The 17504-nt window shown below is 56.5% G+C and overlaps 1 protein-coding gene and 1 long non-coding RNA gene across 3 annotated transcripts; one reads left to right on the top strand and one right to left on the bottom strand.

Annotated features, from left to right (window-relative positions):
* The first annotated feature begins 405 nt into the window (after positions 1-405).
* On the top strand, positions 406-13254 carry KRT82 (keratin 82). 2 transcript variants are annotated; one of them, XM_070269203.1, is made up of 9 exons: positions 406-885; positions 2910-3118; positions 5395-5455; positions 6117-6212; positions 6582-6803; positions 9293-9418; positions 10869-11089; positions 11312-11343; positions 11887-13254. In XM_070269203.1, the coding sequence occupies exons 1-9, from the start codon at positions 481-483 to the stop codon at positions 12126-12128; spliced, it is 1614 nt and encodes a 537-aa protein (XP_070125304.1). In that variant the 5' UTR covers positions 406-480; the 3' UTR covers positions 12129-13254.
* On the bottom strand, positions 7681-9002 carry LOC138924823 (uncharacterized). Its single transcript, XR_011440106.1, has 2 exons — positions 8888-9002; positions 7681-8124 (listed from the first exon to the last, which is right to left on the bottom strand). It is a non-coding gene; the product is annotated as an uncharacterized lncRNA (long non-coding RNA).
* Positions 13255-17504: the final 4250 nt, after the last annotated feature.

Raw genomic sequence — 17504 nt, 5'->3', positions numbered from 1 at the left:
GCATCTGCAGAAAAACATAAAAACAGCCTTGGGGAAACAGAGCATCCTCAAGCTTGTCTAATTTAGACTCTAGTCCGGAGCAGCAGGGTGTATAATTCATGCTCCCCACCCCATGAAATGGCACAAAGTCCCAACTCTCCCTTTCCTTGAGGCCGAGCCACCGCATACACCCAACACATCTGCCCAGTTGGCCCCTTTCATCACCCCCATAAACAAGGAAGGAGGACAAATGGGCCTTTTATAGGGCCCACCGGCATCGGCCACTGGTTCCTTCCCTTTGCTCTTCGCTACCCTAATTATCCACCTTGGTACTTAGCAGCTGCCAATATCCCAAGCTCATAAACCTGATTTAATGGTGATTTAGGGGTTGACCCAGCTCAGCCCTCTATCCTCTACCGGATATAAGGGTGGAAGCCGAGCTGCCTGATAACTCAGCCTCCTGTTCTCCCCCCAGGCCCGGTCTCTCTTCTGCGCTCCGCCATGTCCTGCCGCTCCTTCCAGCAGGGCTCCAGATGTGGCAGTCGGAGCTTCAGCTCGAACTCGGCCGTCCTCCCGCGGATGGTCACCCACTACACAGTGAGCAAGGGGCCATTCCAGCTCGGAGGCAGCGGGGGCCTCCGCGCCCTGGGCTGCCTCGGCTCTCGGAGCCTGTGCAACGTGGGCTTTGGAAGGCCCCGGGTCGCCTCCAGGTGCAGCCTGCCTGGCTTCGGGTACCGACTGGGGGCCACCTGTGGACCTTCTGCCTGCATCGCCCCCGTCACCATCAATGAGAGCCTGTTGGTCCCACTGGAGCTGGAGATCGACCCGACCGTTCAGCGGGTGAAGAGGGACGAAAAGGAGCAGATCAAGTGCCTCAATAACCGCTTTGCATCCTTCATCAACAAGGTAAGAGGGAGCGCCCAGTGGTCCAGGGCTGGGGGTTGCAGAGAACGCCTTTTGTCTGGTCCAGGGGGCCAGGAAGAGACGGCCATGGAGAAGCCACATTGATCATTGGCCTCTCCCGTACTCCACAACTGCTAATCGTTGAAAGCTGGTCAGATCAGCCTCAGCACTAAACCTTTCTGCTGGCTAGTTCTTTTTTTTTTTTTTTTCAGATTTTATTTTTTCCTTTTTCTCCCCAAAGCCCCCTGGTACATAGTTGTATATTCTTCATTGTGGGTCCTTCTAGTTGTGGCATGTGGGACGCTGCCTCAGCGTGGTTTGATGAGCAGTGCCATGTCCGCGCCCAGCATTCGAACCAACGAAACACTGGGCCGCCTGCAGCAGAGCTCACAAACTTAACCACTCAGCCACGGGGCCAGCCCCTGGCTAGCTCTTTTTTAATATGTCGTCTCTCTCTGCATGTGATCTGATAAAATCCCCAAGGTTGCCTAAGGTCAGACTACAAGAAGAACTTCCAAAACAGTGATAGACACTGAAAAGGAACAGCCAAAGACCTTCCCAATGAGACTTTAACAAAAGAGCTGCCTTCTGAGTGCATGAGCTGCAGTGAGACCCTTGGGCCTGGGCGTGGGGATGGGCGCTGTGACCCCCAAATTTGCCATTGCCTTAGACCTGGGATGAGGAGAAGGTGGAGGCCTCAGAGCCAAGGACGTGTGGCCATGAGCAAAGTCTTACGCATGTCAGCCCCAGAGCCACGGCTCTGAGAGGCTTCGTGGAAGGGGGATGTGTGGCCTGTGGAAGGCACTGAGATGGCCTGTCACCCTCAGCTGCCTGTCCCCACCCCCCAGGGAGCCCCTTGGGGTCAGAATACCTGCCACGGGCTGAGCCAGTGTTTCCAGTGACCCCAAGGTTTAAGGCAGAGTCCTGGGCCGGAAGTCAGGAGACCTGGGGCCTGGCACTGGCACCACCCCTGCCTGTTCCCCTGATGCCCTGTGCAAACCCCTCACCCCCTGCCTCAGGGACCCTGCTGCCCGTGGGGAAGGGGTGATGCTGATGGAAGAATTAAAGGAAGTTGTATATGCAAAAGTGCTCCAAAAAGAAATTTGTTTTAGTGAATGGGAACTGTTACACTCTGGGTTTTGTTTTGTAGGTGTGTTAAGTACTGGTTCTAAATTCACTCTAATGACGTGGGCCCTGGTTGTCAGATGTGTCACGCCACCTTCCTTGAGGCTGGGAGCCTCCTGGGGACCCGGCCATTGACCAGAAGTAGGGCAACGTCACTTCCTCTGCAGTTTTCTTGAGAGACAATGTGCCATCTGGGGAATCCCAGGGCGAGCCCTAGAGACCGTGCTCCCTCTGCCAGTGACCAGCTAGGGGGTCGTGGTCACCTCGCCCAGCTTCTCGTAATCTGGGTCCCCAGGCCACGAAAATAGAGAAGGTGGGCCAGCCGCTCTCCACATTGCTGTGACAGGGACGTTTTTTGGAGGCAGCCACGCAGGACACAGCAAAGGGGGTGAAAAGAGCTCAGAGTGCCGAGACAGAGCCTTTGATCTGCCCTTCTCCCCTGAGGGCCCCCGGGCCCGACTCCCCAGTATAACGCCACTGGTTTACACTAGTAAAGTGTTCCCATACACCATCCCAACGAGGAGCTGTAGGAAGCAAAGCGAGGCTCGAAGGGATGTGCTGGCTCCGATATGGTTACAAGGCTGCGGGGAGGCAGGCGGGCAGGGCTGGAAGGCAGACCTGCCCCGGGCTCTTCGGGCAGCACACTCTTTCCACTATAACATGTGGACCCCCCTGAGGAGAAGATCGGGTCCTATAAGCTCCCCCAGGCAGGGGAGACCCAGAGACACATCCTCAGGTGCCAGTCTATGCAGACTGTAATCTTTGCAAATTTTAGCACATAGGCAGCGGTGCATTGAGAGAGACAGCGCGAACTGATTCCATGCCCCCACCACCATTTGCTCTCTCCCAGCCGTGGTCCCCAGGGTCGCTGCTGCTCTGTGACATCCCATTCTTGGCTGCAGGTCCGGTTCCTGGAGCAGAAGAACAAGCTGCTGGAGACCAAGTGGAACTTCATGCAGCAGCAGAGGTGCTGCCAGAGCAACATCGAGCCCATCTTCGAGGCCTACATCTGTGCCCTCCGGAGGCAGCTGGACTGCGTGGCCGGGGACCGGGCCAGGCTGGAGTCGGAGCTCTGCAGCCTCCAGGACGCGCTGGAGGGCTACAAGAAGAAGTGAGTCTCTCAGCTTTCGCCCCACCAGGGGATCTAGGGCAAGCCATGTCAACAGTCTGGGCCTCAGTTTCCCCATCTATAAAACAGAAAGCTGAAACTTAGTTGCTTAGGTGGCAGAACAATTGGGTGGGATAATGCAGCAGCGCATTGAGTGTACTGCCCGTCTGGCACACGGTAGGAGCTCTGAAATTGTCATTTGTCTTCACCTCCCTTCCCATCACCCTGGCTAAGCAGGCCCCTCGCCCTCTCTCTCAACATAGGACAAGGTCTTTCTCCAGCATTTGCGGTGCTCCAGGGCTCTGCTCCAAACCACCTGTTCTGCCTTATTTCCATCCATCCCTTGGCAGATCCTGATCTACTTCTATTCCCAAAACAGACCCCCAAACCCTCTTCCCTCCAAGCTTTTGCTCCCACTGTCTCTTCTTCCCGGTGAGCCCCTCTCAGCATCTCTTCACGTCACATCCAGGCTAACATGTCACATCCCCCCTGTCACAGCAGGAAGTCATCACCCCTCCCCTCACTGTCAGGGCTCTGTCTCCCCCGCTCCCTTCCCGGTTCTTTGTGGCTCAGGTGCTGTAGCTGCTAGACTTGTCCTCGCTGAGGGCGGCTCCGGGGCCTGACTCACAGGGGAGAATGTAATTGATAAGCATGTACTAACGCAGAGCTTGCAGGCTAGTAGATCCAGGGCTTGCAAGAGGCTGAGACCCAGATAAATTGCCTCATGGTCCTGCGTGGGTCTCTCTGACCCAGAGTCTCATGGAGCGCACGTTGGTGGGGAGGGTTGAGAGAGACAGTGACAAGAAATAGTGTGATTTGCTGAGAGCAAGGTTCATCAAGGATGTGGGTCAGTGGAAGGGAGCCACGTGGGTGTCACTCACACTCCAGGTGTCAACCACTTGCCTACTTGGTGCCAGACACCAGGCTCGGCCAGCTCCTTCCCTCCAGATGCCTCCATCCAGGAAGCACAGACCTCCGTGCCTGCACACCAACAGCTACAACGTGGTGCAGGGCAAAAGGGGAGAGGAATTCCAAGAGAGTGAGCGAGCACAAGGGGCCCGGGAAGGCTTCCTAGGGGAGGTGTCATTTGCCCGGGGTCTTGAAGGATATGTTTCATTCCAGTTGCTTCTTATTAAAGAGGAGTCCAAAGTAGACCCCGGAAAAGGGGGAAGGGACAGGAACAGGTGACAAGCGAGGCCAGCATGTGCCAACTGAAAGGGGACAACCCAGGCAGACTGTGACAGGCGAGATGTGGCAAGGCCATGGGAGGGGTGAAGGCCAGCCCTCTCAGCAGAAGCAACGCCTTTCTGATCGCATAAGATCCAAGATGATCAGGAGATGCAGTTTGCAGCTCAAGATGAGGACTCTGGATTTTAAACGTGGGGCAATAGGAGAAGGAGGAGATCAGTGGTATTTTAACAACAGCCAACGCTTACACAGCACGTACCCCGTGCCAGGCCCTGGCCCAGTGCTTGGCAGACGTTAACTCATGTGACACGTAACTCACAACAGCTCTACGATGAAGCAGCAGCACAGAGAGGCCAAGTCACTTGCCCAAAGTCACACGACTAGCGCGTGACGGAGCCGGGATTCAAACGCCAGCGGTAGGTTCCCGCGTCCAAGGCCGGTGCACCAGCAGAGTTCTTCTGGCAAAAGGAAGCATGGGCGTCAGGAAGCACAGTGCAGGCTTTAATGGATCAATGTCGCTCATCAGACTGAGTCATTCCGCCAGACTGAACCCCCTGACGCTGATCCCGCTGCCTCAGGGGCAGTGTGTGGGCGAGGAGCTCCCTCGGAGCCCAGAGGAAAGAGCCGGGCTGTCTCCGTGGGTCTGGTCAAGTGGGTAATTGGTACCTCTGCCGGGGAGCTGCTGTGGAGGCCAGGGGCCGAGCTTTCCCTGTGAGGAGGGACGCGGGGTCAACTCAGAAAAGACGGCTGTGCCAGCGACAGGCCGCCAGCTGTTTACCACCTTCCCAGAGGAAACGGCCAGACGAAGTGGGTTCCTTAGCAGCAAGACAGAGGAAGGAGCCTTAAGGAGGACTTCCCCGAGGATGATTCATCCAGGAACAGGCTGCTGGGGGGCGGGGGGGAGTTGTGCCTGACAAGAGGCTCTGATCGTGACCATGTTTCTTGAGTGGCTGGAGGAGCTAGAGGTGTCCAGAGACCTGAGCCGGCCCTGCAGGCTCCTCAGGGCATTCGTCACAGAGGCCGATTAGCCCCCAGGCCCCTTCCATCCCTACAAGCCCACTGAAACCTTTGTTTCTGGCCCTTTCCACCAGATACGAGGAGGAGCTGGCCCTGCGGCCCTGCGCTGAGAATGAGTTTGTGGCCTTGAAGAAGGTGAGGGAGGGCGGCCCTGCAGGGGGAGCCCCAGAGCTGGCCCGGCCGGCCCCCGCATGCTCAGCCCCACGACTGTGTCCAAACATCCCTGCAGCCCCTGCTCCCGCCAACGGGTCTCTCAGCCCCCGGACCCCCGCGCTGCCCAGTGGACACCAGGAGAGAGGAAGGCCAGCCTACCCCCACGCCTTGCTAAAGGGCGATGACCCACCTGGCCTCCGCCTCCCAACTCATGTGGGCCAAACCTGGTTAAGGGTTGTGTCTACACCTGCCTAAGGAGCTGGAGATGTGGCTAATGCCAAATCAAAAACAAAAACTCTGACTCAAACCCCAACAGGTGAAAACAATAGTGATGATTCCTAGACAGATAGGGAGGTATTGACGGCCCGAGCTCCACACGGTGAGCTCTGAGACGCTGCACTCAAGGCACCTTCAAACGCCACTCCCTTCAGATCTTTCCCAGCAGGGTGCAGGCCAAGGCATGGGGCCCTGGGGCTGGGGACCCCTCCCTCCATCCTCGGCTCTGTCACCCCTTCACTTCCACGTGGGCCTGAGTGAGGAAAAGTGTGTCCCACACCAGCCACCTCCCAGGCAAGCTGGTGGAGGGGATGGCCCGTGCACGTTCCCCAACCCCAGGTCATGACTGTCACTGGTCTGGCCGCAGGACGTGGACACAGCCTTCCTCACGAAAGCCGACCTGGAGACCAACGTGGAGGCTCTGGTCCAGGAGATCGACTTCCTGAAAAGCCTGTATGAGGAGGTACCTGCAGCCACGCCAACCACAGGTGGTCGGTCAGGGGCCAGGTCCGTGGGACGCTGGGCGGGGAAGCCCTGGCCAGTGGACGCGTTTCAGGGCTAGCTAACTTAGAAGTGAGCCCGGGAAGCGATCAGCATGGGACAGCGGCTCTCAGGCAGTGATGCCCCGGGAGTGGGGCCACCTGGACCTTGGCTCTTGGTCTCTGTGTAACTTCAGGGGGCGGACGAGGAGCAGGTTGGGGATGCAAGGCCAGGGACAGCTATGCAAATCCCATGCGAAGCTGCTCTGGGAAGGGCAGAGCCCGCTCTCCCCTGTCCTCCCCACTTTATCCTCAGAGAGCTCACCCGTTCTCCCCTGGGGCCCCTCCCCCAGGAGGTCTGCCTGCTCCAGTCTCAGATCTCAGAAACCTCGGTCATTGTGAAGATGGACAACGGCCGGGAGCTGGACGTGGATGGCATCGTTGCCGAGATCAAGGCCCAGTATGATGAGATCGCCAGCCGCAGCAAAGCCGAAGCAGAGGCCTGGTACCAGTGCCGGGTGAGGCCCGGGCGGTGCTGGGGGGGGACCGCAGAGCCACTGTCCCCCAGGAAGTGGGTGAGGAGATAATGACAGAGCTGTGCCCTGCCACAGCGACAGAGAGCCCCATAAACCTCAGCGCCTGCTGCCTCTGCCAGGTCCCTGTGGAGCATGTGGGAGGGGACCCCACAGACATCCCAGGCCTGTCATCAGAGTGCCAGGTGCCTGAGCTTCATTCACCCACAGACTCCCTGGAAGTGCTCCCCTAAGCAGCACTCAAGGAATAATAATTGGCAATGATGGCAAAGAGGGCTCTGGGCGTCGAGGCGTGGGAGGAGGCTAATGGCACAGAGTGGTTACAATGGTGGAGCAGAAACGGTGATTAAGGTGGCCCCAGACTTCGGTAATTAGGGGCTTGCTGGGAGAGCAGTGGGTGGCCCCAAGGGCAATTTGATTTTACAAACATTATCATCCCAGTCTCACCTGGCCTGTCTGCGAAAGTCACCATGAATTCATTCATTCACTCATTCATTCATTCATTCAACAACTGTTTACTGAGCACCCATCATGTGCCAGTCACCATTCTAGATGCTGAAGATCCAACAGGGAACAGAACAGACAGCCATCCCAGCCTGCATGTCACTTTCGTTCTAGAGCAGGGGCCGGGGAGGGACAGAGAGCAGACAAGGCGAGTGAGTGTGTGTGTGTTGGATGGTGACGGCGTGCTGTGGAGAAAACAAATCAGGTGAAGCCCAGGGAGTGTGCAGGAACGTGGTTTGAAATAGGGTGGCCAGGGACGGATGTGGCACCAGGAGGATACTGAGTCGACCATCCCTGTCCTCAGGGAGGTTACAGTCCAGGGGAGAGAAACATGTAACCAACCAAAGAAACACAAGGCAGCGTGAGACGATGGCCGAGGGCGAGGGCCGACGGTGTGGGGGAGGGCAGAGGCAATGGCATTCGATCTTTATCTCAAAGGCCGAGTAAGATTTCAGTAAGCAGAGCATGGGGGAAGGAGGGTCAGGTGAGGGGTAGCGGGGGCCGGGATGAGAAGCTTGCAGGGCAGGTGCCCAGCGTGGAGCCCTCTGAAGGGGCTGGGCCGGAGGGCTGGCATCAGTCAGATAAGGCAGGTCTGCAGAGCCGTGCTGAGTACTGTGGAATTGTCCTGAAGGCAAAGGGTCCCACTGCCCAGGGAGTGTCCCAAGCAATGCTCTGCCCATTTTCTGGAGATCCATGGCGGGCAAAGGCATCAGACCCTGGCCTGGAGTCAGCTCCTGGTGACTCAGTCCATGGCCCATCCACGGCTGGGTTTCACCCTGCTGATGCCACCTCTGGATGCTGTCCTGGGCTGCCCATCAGTCAGGTGGGCTCGGGGAAAACCACCTCAGTTTCCATCCTCCTAAGTCAGAACCAGAAACACAGCTCTATTATTTAAGGATTGTATTTAGTTGCAAAGATCAGAATCAAAAGAAAAAATAGTTGAAACATATTCAGTTTTTACTTTTTTCTCAAATAACTTAAAGTACAGAAATATAGTGCCCCTGGATAACATGGGGGTTCTGTCACCATCAGGGACACATGCTTCTTCTAGCCCTCTATTCTGCAATCCTTAACACATGGCTTTAATCCTGATGGTTGCCTCATGTCCCAAAATGGTTGCCATACCAGCAATCTCACATGCTCATTCCAGGCAAGAAGAAGAACAGAGGGCAAAAGAAACATGCCAACTGAGTCATCCTCCACTTTCCTGGAAGCCCTACCCAGCAACAGCCATAGATCTCATTGATGAGAAGGCTGAAAAATATTCTCTTCTCTGGGCTTGTTGCCACCCCACATAAAAGCAGGGTTCTGTTTGAAGAAGAGGACAGTGAATATTGATTAGGCAACTACAGGCTTTCCCACAATAACCAGATAACAGAAGAGCCAAAGAGAGTGATTTATGCCTATCTCCTGTTTTGCACTTTCTATGGCAATGCTCCCACCCATTATGTGCAGGAAATCTAAAGTGGGCTGATTTTTTAAAATCCATAAATATAATCTACAACACACTATTCAGAAATTGGATTCAGAGTGCAAAGCTTGTATTAAAAAGTGCCAAGGTAGGAAGTAACATTGCATTTTGTTTTCAGTTATGTCAAAGGAGAATATACAAATGTACTCACCATGGTGGGCCGATGTAGTCTGTCTGTCCTTGGTCTGTCAGGCATTCCAGGCCGAGCACAGAAACCCCCTGCAAGGTCCAGAGCGACATCTAACAGGGAGGGAGACCCTGGGGCTCTGGGGCAGAGAGAAAAGGACGAGACGTAAAACAGCTAAACAGAGAGGAGGGGTGCTTGGAGCTCGGAGGAGAATTTAACAAGCCTGAAGGTTCTGGGCTGGGAGGTGAGAAGGGCGTGAGAAGCCACCCACAGAGGACTCCAAAATGGACCCAAAATGGAAAGGGGATGGGGACAGAACAAGTGTCAGAATCCGGAGAGCACATGAGCTAGGAAGTCCCGGGAGGAGGGGGGGACAGTGCGGAAGGGAGCTGGTGTGGGCGCCGGGGTTCTGATCTCTCAGTCCTGCAGTATGAGGAACTGAGGCTGACAGCCGGGAACCACTGCGACAACCTCCGAACCCGCAAGAACGAGATCCTGGAAATGAACAAGCTGATCCAGCGGCTGCAGCAGGACATTGAGAACGTCAAAGCCCAGGTGAGGCCAGGGGAGACCTGGCTCTGAGGGCATCTCACAGGCTGAGCCACCGTCTGGTCAAGTGGGGCGGCCCCCTCCTCCCTGGGAGCACTGATGAAGGGGGAATAAGCTGCCTCACTTAAGAGGGAGCAGGCCCTGTCTACAAAACAGGTGAGCCACAGCAGGAGGGGCTGCCTCAGGAGACAAGAGGCCCCAACAGAGACTGGGAGATCTGCTGTCAGAGACGACAGAGCAAGGATGCTTCACGAGGGCGGAGCATCAAAAAGACGGTCTCCACAGTCCCTTCCAACCTGGAGACTGTAATTCCATGATCCTGAAATTTAAGGTGACACTGAGGAGTCCATAAAATCAGGCCCGCCCTGTTCTCCTAGGCTGGTGAAGACCAGCCAGACACTTAAAATCTCTCAGCCCCGAAGAAATTGCTCAGCCTGTCTAAGAGGGAACCCTCAGATCTCCTCGAGGTGTTGTAGACAGGAGAACTGGTCCCGCTTCTCTGGAGGAAGGGCATGTCACAAGCCTAGGGTGAAACCTACAGCGGATTTCATCTGGCATCTAAACACGACTGTAGGAAAACTCACCCTTCCTCCTGCGTCTCTCCTCTCCTCTCACATTGCCACCACACCCACAACACGTCTGACACCAGACGGGTGGGGTTTCCCACACCAACCCATTCTGCCGCACCACCTGGGTGTCCTACAGTTTAACTCGATTTTGACATTTCTCTACCTGGAGATACCATCAGAGCCCACAGGTTAAGGGCTCAGTCCCACAAAACTGCCCCCATTTCAGACGCCAATCCCGAGTCCAGGTTGTCACCCGTGCTTCTGACCGATGGGCTGTGAATCTGAGGTTCCCATAACCCCCTCCTCAGGTTCCATTAATTTGCTAGAGTGGCTCACAGAACTCAGGAAAGTACTTTGTTATTTACCAATTTATTATAAAAAGATATGATAAAGGGTACAGATGAACATCCAGATGGAAGAGAGGCACAGGGCCAGGTAAATGGGAAGGGAGGCAGCGTTTCCACGCTCTCCAGGCACCAGCCTCCCAGCACCTCCACGTGTTCACCAAAACCCAGGAGCTCTCCGAACCCCGTACTATGGGGGTTTTATGGAGGCATCCTCACTGAGGCATGATCAATTATTCACTCCATTTCCAGCCCCTCTCTCCCCTCTCTGGAAGTTCCAAGCTTCTAATCATGGCTTGTTCTTTCTGGTGAGTAACCCCGTCCAGGAGCCCACCGAGAGCCACCTCATTAGAACAAAAGACACTGACTGCTGTAATCAGGAAATTCCAAGGGATTTAGGAGCCCTGTGCCAGGAACTGGGCACAGAGACCAAGATATATAGTTTCTATTATCTTACAATGACAATGTTCTCTCTGTTCTTCTGAGAGTCCACCTAGGGCTCCAGGGACCCCCAGTAATGTCTCTCTATGCCCTCTCCCCCAGCGCTGCAAGCTGGAGGCCACAGTGACCCAGGCAGAGCAGCAAGGTGAGGCGGCCCTCACCGACGCCAAGTGCAAGCTGGCCGGGCTGGAGGAGGCCCTGCAGAAGGCCAAGCAGGACATGGCCTGCCTGCTCAGGGAGTACCAGGAGGTGATGAACTCCAAGCTGGGCCTGGACATTGAGATCGCCACCTACAGGCGCCTGCTGGAAGGTGAGGAGCACAGGTGAGTCAAGTGTGGGCCAGGTATGTTTATTCACCTGACCCCTGGCTGCTACTGCCGTTGCCCATCCTGTGGTTGTGGAAAATCCAAAACAGCGTGCGGTCCATAGGCCCTTCTCACTAACACAGTCTGTGGTGCGGGCGGAGGGGGCAGGTGCCACACGTGTGTCAGCCTTGTTCTCTTAGATGCCGTCATCTTGCGTCTTCTTTCTCCTCTCACCCCCAGGCTGTGCGAAGGCATCGGACCCGTGAATATCTGTGAGTAGATGAGCCCTCCCTGAGGGTTCTGGGGTCTTGGGGGCTGATCAACCCAACACAGACCACACCACCCCTACCCAGACCTCGGCATGCCTCCCCCAACCCAAGGAGGAGCTGTCTGCCAGGAGCTCCTAGTTGGATGGAGAAGCTCTCCCCAGGGCTGTCCAAGTCTTTGGGAGTCTGAATGAGGAGCAGATGTGCAGCCTGGTCCCAGTGCTTCAGGGCCCAGAAGCTGCCAGGAACAATCCTGCCAAGAGGATGCTTTTCTGGAGAAAGAGGATTTGCAGCAGGTTCAGACAAGCAGAAACTGAGAGAACGGGAAGGAGATCTCAGGCCCGGCCTTGCCGAGGCTCTGGGGAAAGAGGAGAGACATTAGGGAACTTCTAAGCACTTTCTGTGGCTGGGTGGGAGACACAGAAGCCGGTAGCTGGGATGGAGGTGTCCTTAGAAGGGAGTGGTGGTGGCAGGTGGGGGGCGTGTCCTGGCTGAGATGTGTCAGGGCCACACAGTGCAGAGCCCTGAGCATCCTTCCTGTCCCCACAGCCGTGAGCAGCTCCAAAGGTGCCATCCTGTATGAGCCATGCGTGGTCAGCACCCCCGTGCTGAGGACCGAGTACTGCCCAGGGGGCGCCGGTGTCCTCAAGAGCAGTGGGAGCTGCAGCATCGTGGGCACCGGTGAACTCTACATCCCCTGCGAGCCCCAGGGACCACTGGGCTGTGGGAGCAGGCGAGGCCCCAGCACAAAGCTGGGGGCTGGGGGCAGCTCCTCCTGCCACAAGTGTTAACACTGCCCCAGCGGCTGGAAGCCCCGGGTCAGGGCACCAGCCTGCAGCCTGGATGTTGCCCCCACCATCAGGGCTGAAGACAAGGATATTCCAAACCCACACCTTCCTGTAGTGACCCCAGGTGTCCCTTGGGTTTTCACTGGCAGTTGCCCCTCAGGTCCATCCATGTCTTCAAGAGTCAGCTTCCGCTTAGCTGCATGCAGACCATCAGCTGGGCCCTGGGGGTGGGGGTGGGAGGATGCAAAGAAGGAGAATGAGTCGCCATGTCCCCTGGACTGCTGACAGTCAGGCTCTAGAATGACCAAGAGAAGAGCAATAGTCCCCAACGGCTTCTCTTCCGGATGAGAAGGCCAACTGGGCGCATCACAGTTCTGCTTGGTGGATTATCCCAAGGAAGTTTCCCCACAAAGCCGGCCTCTCCCTGACCCCCAGAGGGTCCCCGCCTCCCTTACCTCTGGCTCTCATGCCCCTAAGAAAAGTGAACTTTTAAGAGCCACCTCAAACACGCCTCACTGCAAATATCAAAAGGAGACATTCCGAAATCCCATTATGAATTCCAAAACCAAAGGCCAGGATTTCAGGGTCACTCAGGGCCTGTCCGTGTTCCTCCCAGTTAGCACACAGAATCAAGAGGTGGTCTTTGGGCGGTAGACCCACTTGCTCAGGTGTGTGGAACTCACGCTACAAAAATACGTCTTTTTCCTGAGCTCACATTGGCAGCTGCTGGTGGGAAAACGGATAGAACAAAGGCAGGGAACATGGAGCATTTACTGGACAGAGGGACACTCAGGAGCTGACGTCATCGCTCAATGGGATCGAGCCCCGCCCCCCCCCCCTCTTCTGTACATAGCTTCCCTGATCCTACTCTCTCTCCCTTTAGTTCTCTGGCTTTGGGTCTGATGTGAACATGTCTTCCTGAGTACAGTGACGTGGGGCTGCCCCTGTGGACTCCGAGGCTCTGGCTCGGGGTCTGTGAGGGAGGAGCAGGCGCTGGGCTGACCCCACCTCCCCAGAGGCCCCGCCCCTCGTGCCACGTCCTGCAGAAGCCATACCCACGCAAGGGTCCCCTGTCTCTGCCGTGAGCCTCTGGGCTTATCTCTTCCCAATAAACTGACTGTTCACAGGCTACAGGAATCAGGATTATTTACCGTACTCTGTGGGGTGCAATAAGGCTGAGGGGGGACCGATGAGCAGCCTTTGGGGGCTGCGGGCTGGGGACCTGGGAGTAGAAATGAAAGTTATTACACAAATGAGAAAACTGCATACGAATGATTTGTAAGTGGCCTGTGGAATAAATAAATTTGGATCCATACATATCACACTTAAAACTTGCACATCACACTCCAAAAGTTTGCAAATCACTTGCCGTGTTAAAAACCACAGGCCTGCTCCCCACATGCTCCCCTGCATACGCCCTGGAGAAAGTCTGCAGGACCCCCAACACATCTACACTTAGCAGCCTCCGAGCCCTGGGCTCTGCCTCCCCGTCCTAGACCCCTCTCAGTGCAGGACAGGTGCAGCCTGGGGAAAGCACTGAAGATGGGCAGCCAGCCGGCCAGGGAGGTGGACTCACTAGTCTCCTCTCCCTCTCAGGGGGCCCCACCCCTGGAGATGGGACTTGGTAGCATCAGTTCTCCCCTCTGCGGGACCCCGATGCCCTCCCCGTTGCTTCATTGATCCCCCGTAACAATCCCCCCACCACAAACTCCACCTTGGGGCTCCCGTCTCCTAAGCACTGGGGTGCGGCTCCTCTTCCCCCACAGGCCCACATGGAGCATCTATTCTGTGCCAACCTCTGCATTAAAAGCTGGTGATATAGAGGTGAGTAAGACACCTTCTTATCCCCGGAGGGACTCTCGGCCTCACAGAGGAGTCATAAATAATGAGAACCAGAGAGTTTGGGAGCAACAAGAAAAAGCTGCTAATGATTATGCCGGGAAGGGGGGTCAGAGGGAGGTTCTCAGAGAAGATTGTAAGGACGGAGGCTGAATGGAAGTCTGGGCTTACAGATTTGTGGGCGGCATATTCAGAAGAACCCACCCATTCACTTTTTCACTCACTCAATACATATTTATCAAGCATCTGCTATGGGTCAGGCCACCCAGGGGCTGGCAGTGACCGACGGTGATAGACAAGACAACCCCATCAGGGCAACTTACCCAGTAGGTACAGTACCCAGAGCCCATGGTAGGGACTGTAAAATGGTGCAGCCACTTTGGAAACAGTCTGGCAGTTCCCCAAAATACTGAACATGGAGTTACCACAAGACCCAGCCATTCCACTCCCGGGTCTACACCCAAGAGAAGTGAAGACACGCATCCGCACAAAAACCTGTAGGTGAATGGTCACAGCAGTACTGCTCACAGTAGCCAAAAGGTGGAAACAACCCAAATGTCCATCGATGGACGACTGGATAATCGAAATGTAGTATATCCATGCAGTGGACTATGATTCAGCCCTGGAAAGGAATGGCGTGCTGACACATGTTACAACACGGACAAACCCAAAAACACTATGCTGAATGAAAGCAGAAAGACACAAAAACCCGTACTCTGCGATTCCCTTCACATGCAAGACCAGAACAGGGAAATCTGCAGAGACGGAAAGCAGATCAGTGGTTGCTTAGGGCTGGAGGGAGGGGAAGACGGGGTGAGGTAGAGGAACGGGGTGATAGCTCAGGGTGTCTTCTCAGGACGATGATGACTGTGGTGGATGGTTGCACATATCTGGGAAAATACTAAACCACTGAATTGTACATTTTCAATGAATGATATGGTATGTGAATTATATCTCAATAATGCTGTTTAAAGAAGATGGGGCCCTGGCCCCTGTCCGTACTCATGAGGCTGACAGCCCTGCAGGGAATACAGACCTGGAACAGGAAATTATAGGTGCGGGGACTGTTGTGAAGGGGGACATAACCGAGGGTCCCACCCTAGTCATGGGCGTCAGGAAGGTCCCCAGGAAGTGGGGCAGGCCAGCTGGGTCCTGAAGGACAGCAGAACTTAGCGGAAGGAAGCAGGAGGTTCCAGGCTAGGGGATCGGTGGCTGTGAGCCAGAGTGCACGGCGCCTGCCCCGGTGAACATCCGTGATTCCAGGGCTTCAAGTCCACATGCAGGGAAGGAGCGGGTGGAACAGTGGGGCCTCACAGCCTCAGCTCCCACTTGAAGCTGGGTCACTCTGGACCTGGCCCTGGAGCCAGCTAAGTTCCTTGCTGATTAATAACTCAAAGCTCCGAAAACTACAAGGATGCTCTGGCCCAGGCAAAAACAGAGAGATTCCATAGACCACCCAGTTCTGCCCCACAGATGACAACCCGAGCCCGGAACAGCCTATGGGATAAAGGAGGAGAGGGAGGGAAGATCGGCTTGGCCATGAGCCCTGCAGAACTTCCCGTTTCTGAGTGCCCAGGCCCTGGGGAGGGGCGGCTGTCTGGAACCTTCCACTAGGCATGACTCATCCCAACAGTGGGGGCGCCCCAGCTCCATCCTGGACACAGGCTCAGGGGCCTGGGCAACCCCGCTCCAGGGCTTCCACCTGGGGATCCCCCTCCTTTCTGGGCAGCAGTGCCCCCATTCTCCCTCCGTCCCCAGGGAGGAGGTGACTCAAGGCAGGCGGGACAAAAGTGCCTCCTGGTGGTGGCCTGGTTCACACTCCATTCACCTGGGCAAACATCCCCTGAGCTCCTCAGGAGGCCTGCCCCACGCCCAGTGCTGGGATCCAGGGAGGGGCATGGTCAGGCCCGGCCTCCTGGCCTTGGGGAGGAAGGGAGACCTCTGCCTGAAGCCAGAGCCTCGGTGCCTTCCGCTTCATCCAAATCCTGCCCCTTCCAGAGCGCCCCCGTGAGGACAGATGAGGAACAGAGAGGAGGCCTGGGGAAGGCTGGAAGAACCGGATGGGACCTCCTTGTTTCTGTGTCTCTCCCCACAGAATCTCTCCCATTTCCTCGTCCCTCTTCTGACCCGGGGCCTCTCTTCTCCCCGCGTGGCTCTTCTTTGCCGCACTGCCCTCTCCCTCAGGTCCCCTCTGCCTCTGCCCCCAGAGGCCCTTGGTCTGCGGGATCCCTTCCTCATCCCAGTTCCTTCAGTGGCCCCGGGCGCACCCCCGACTGCCACTCTCCACTCAGGACTCAGATTGTGGGAAACGGCTTCAGAAATGGTACTGTGGGCAGAGGAGGGGGCACTTAGCATCGCCGAGTCTGAGAGAAGGAGAGGGCTGCGCCCCAGCAGCCGCCCCAGCATCTAAATGCCACACCGGGCACCCATCGGCACCCAAAAAGGTCTGTTGAAGCAAACAGACCTTCCCTGTTCCAGGAGCAAGATTTTCACCCTGGACAGGTGACGGCTGTGTGGGCAATGCGAGAAATTTAGGTTAAACCTGAAAAAAATCATCCTGCCTGGAAGGGTGGGGCTGGGCCCAACAACTTTGTCCGTCCTGGGACGTGCTGGGATTCCATCCAAGCGTCATTCGTCCGAGAGGGCAGACGGCTGGAGGGCCTACGCAGGGGTGGACTCAGCCTCTCCCCACCGCCCCCCTCCTTCTGGGGACTCCGGAGCTTCCCTTCCCCAGAGACAGGTCTCAACATGAACACCTCCCACTGAGCGCCTCTCTCAGCACAAACTTGTCCCGGAGCAAGACGGAAACACTCTGAAGAAGGCGTCCTTTAGGAAAGCCTTCTCTCAGCACCTGGGGTTTCCTGTCACTCTCCCTCCTTCCCACGGGTGCGTGCGTGCGCGCACACGCACACACACACACACACACACACACACACTCGCAGCCACAGCTTTGTGCCCGGTGTTCCCAGACGCTGCTTAACCAACCAGGACAGGGCCCCGCCCCCACCCCCGCCTCCCCGCCCCTCCCCTCCCCTCCCCTCCCCTCCCCGCCCCTCCCCTCCCCTCCCCTCCCCTCGTCAGCAGTTCTTCCTCCTCCCCGCTAGGCAGACAGCATCCCCATGAGCCAGCAGCTGTCCTGCGGTGGCCCGGTGAAGCCTGTCGCTGGGCGCAGCCGGCAGATCTGGGGGTGACAACAGGAAGAAGAAACTGTCAGGGCAGCAAAACCTCCACCCGGTGTTTCCAGGGCAACTCCTCCCCCCTCCCCACCTGCCACCCCTAGTAAGTGACGGTGCTATGCATCACCTGGCGAAATAATGCCTCAGAACTGAAAACTGCTGATGGTGGTGCCTCATCCCAGAGCAGGGGTTACGCTTGACTGGTCCCAATTACCCCCACCGCGCCCAGCCTGGTCAGGGTTGGAGGAAACCGAGACAGGTTAGGGACAGCCCCAGGAATGGCTGATGGGTAATGAATGCCACAGCTGCGGGCTCAGGAGGGAGGTGGGGTGCCGGAGGGGAACAGGGCCCACTGCTTAGAAGT

This window comes from Equus caballus, chromosome 6 (assembly GCF_041296265.1).
Source record: "Equus caballus isolate H_3958 breed thoroughbred chromosome 6, TB-T2T, whole genome shotgun sequence".
In the NCBI taxonomy this organism is placed as follows: domain Eukaryota; kingdom Metazoa; phylum Chordata; class Mammalia; order Perissodactyla; family Equidae; genus Equus; species Equus caballus.
This window is presented reverse-complemented; position numbering and strand designations above follow the sequence as displayed.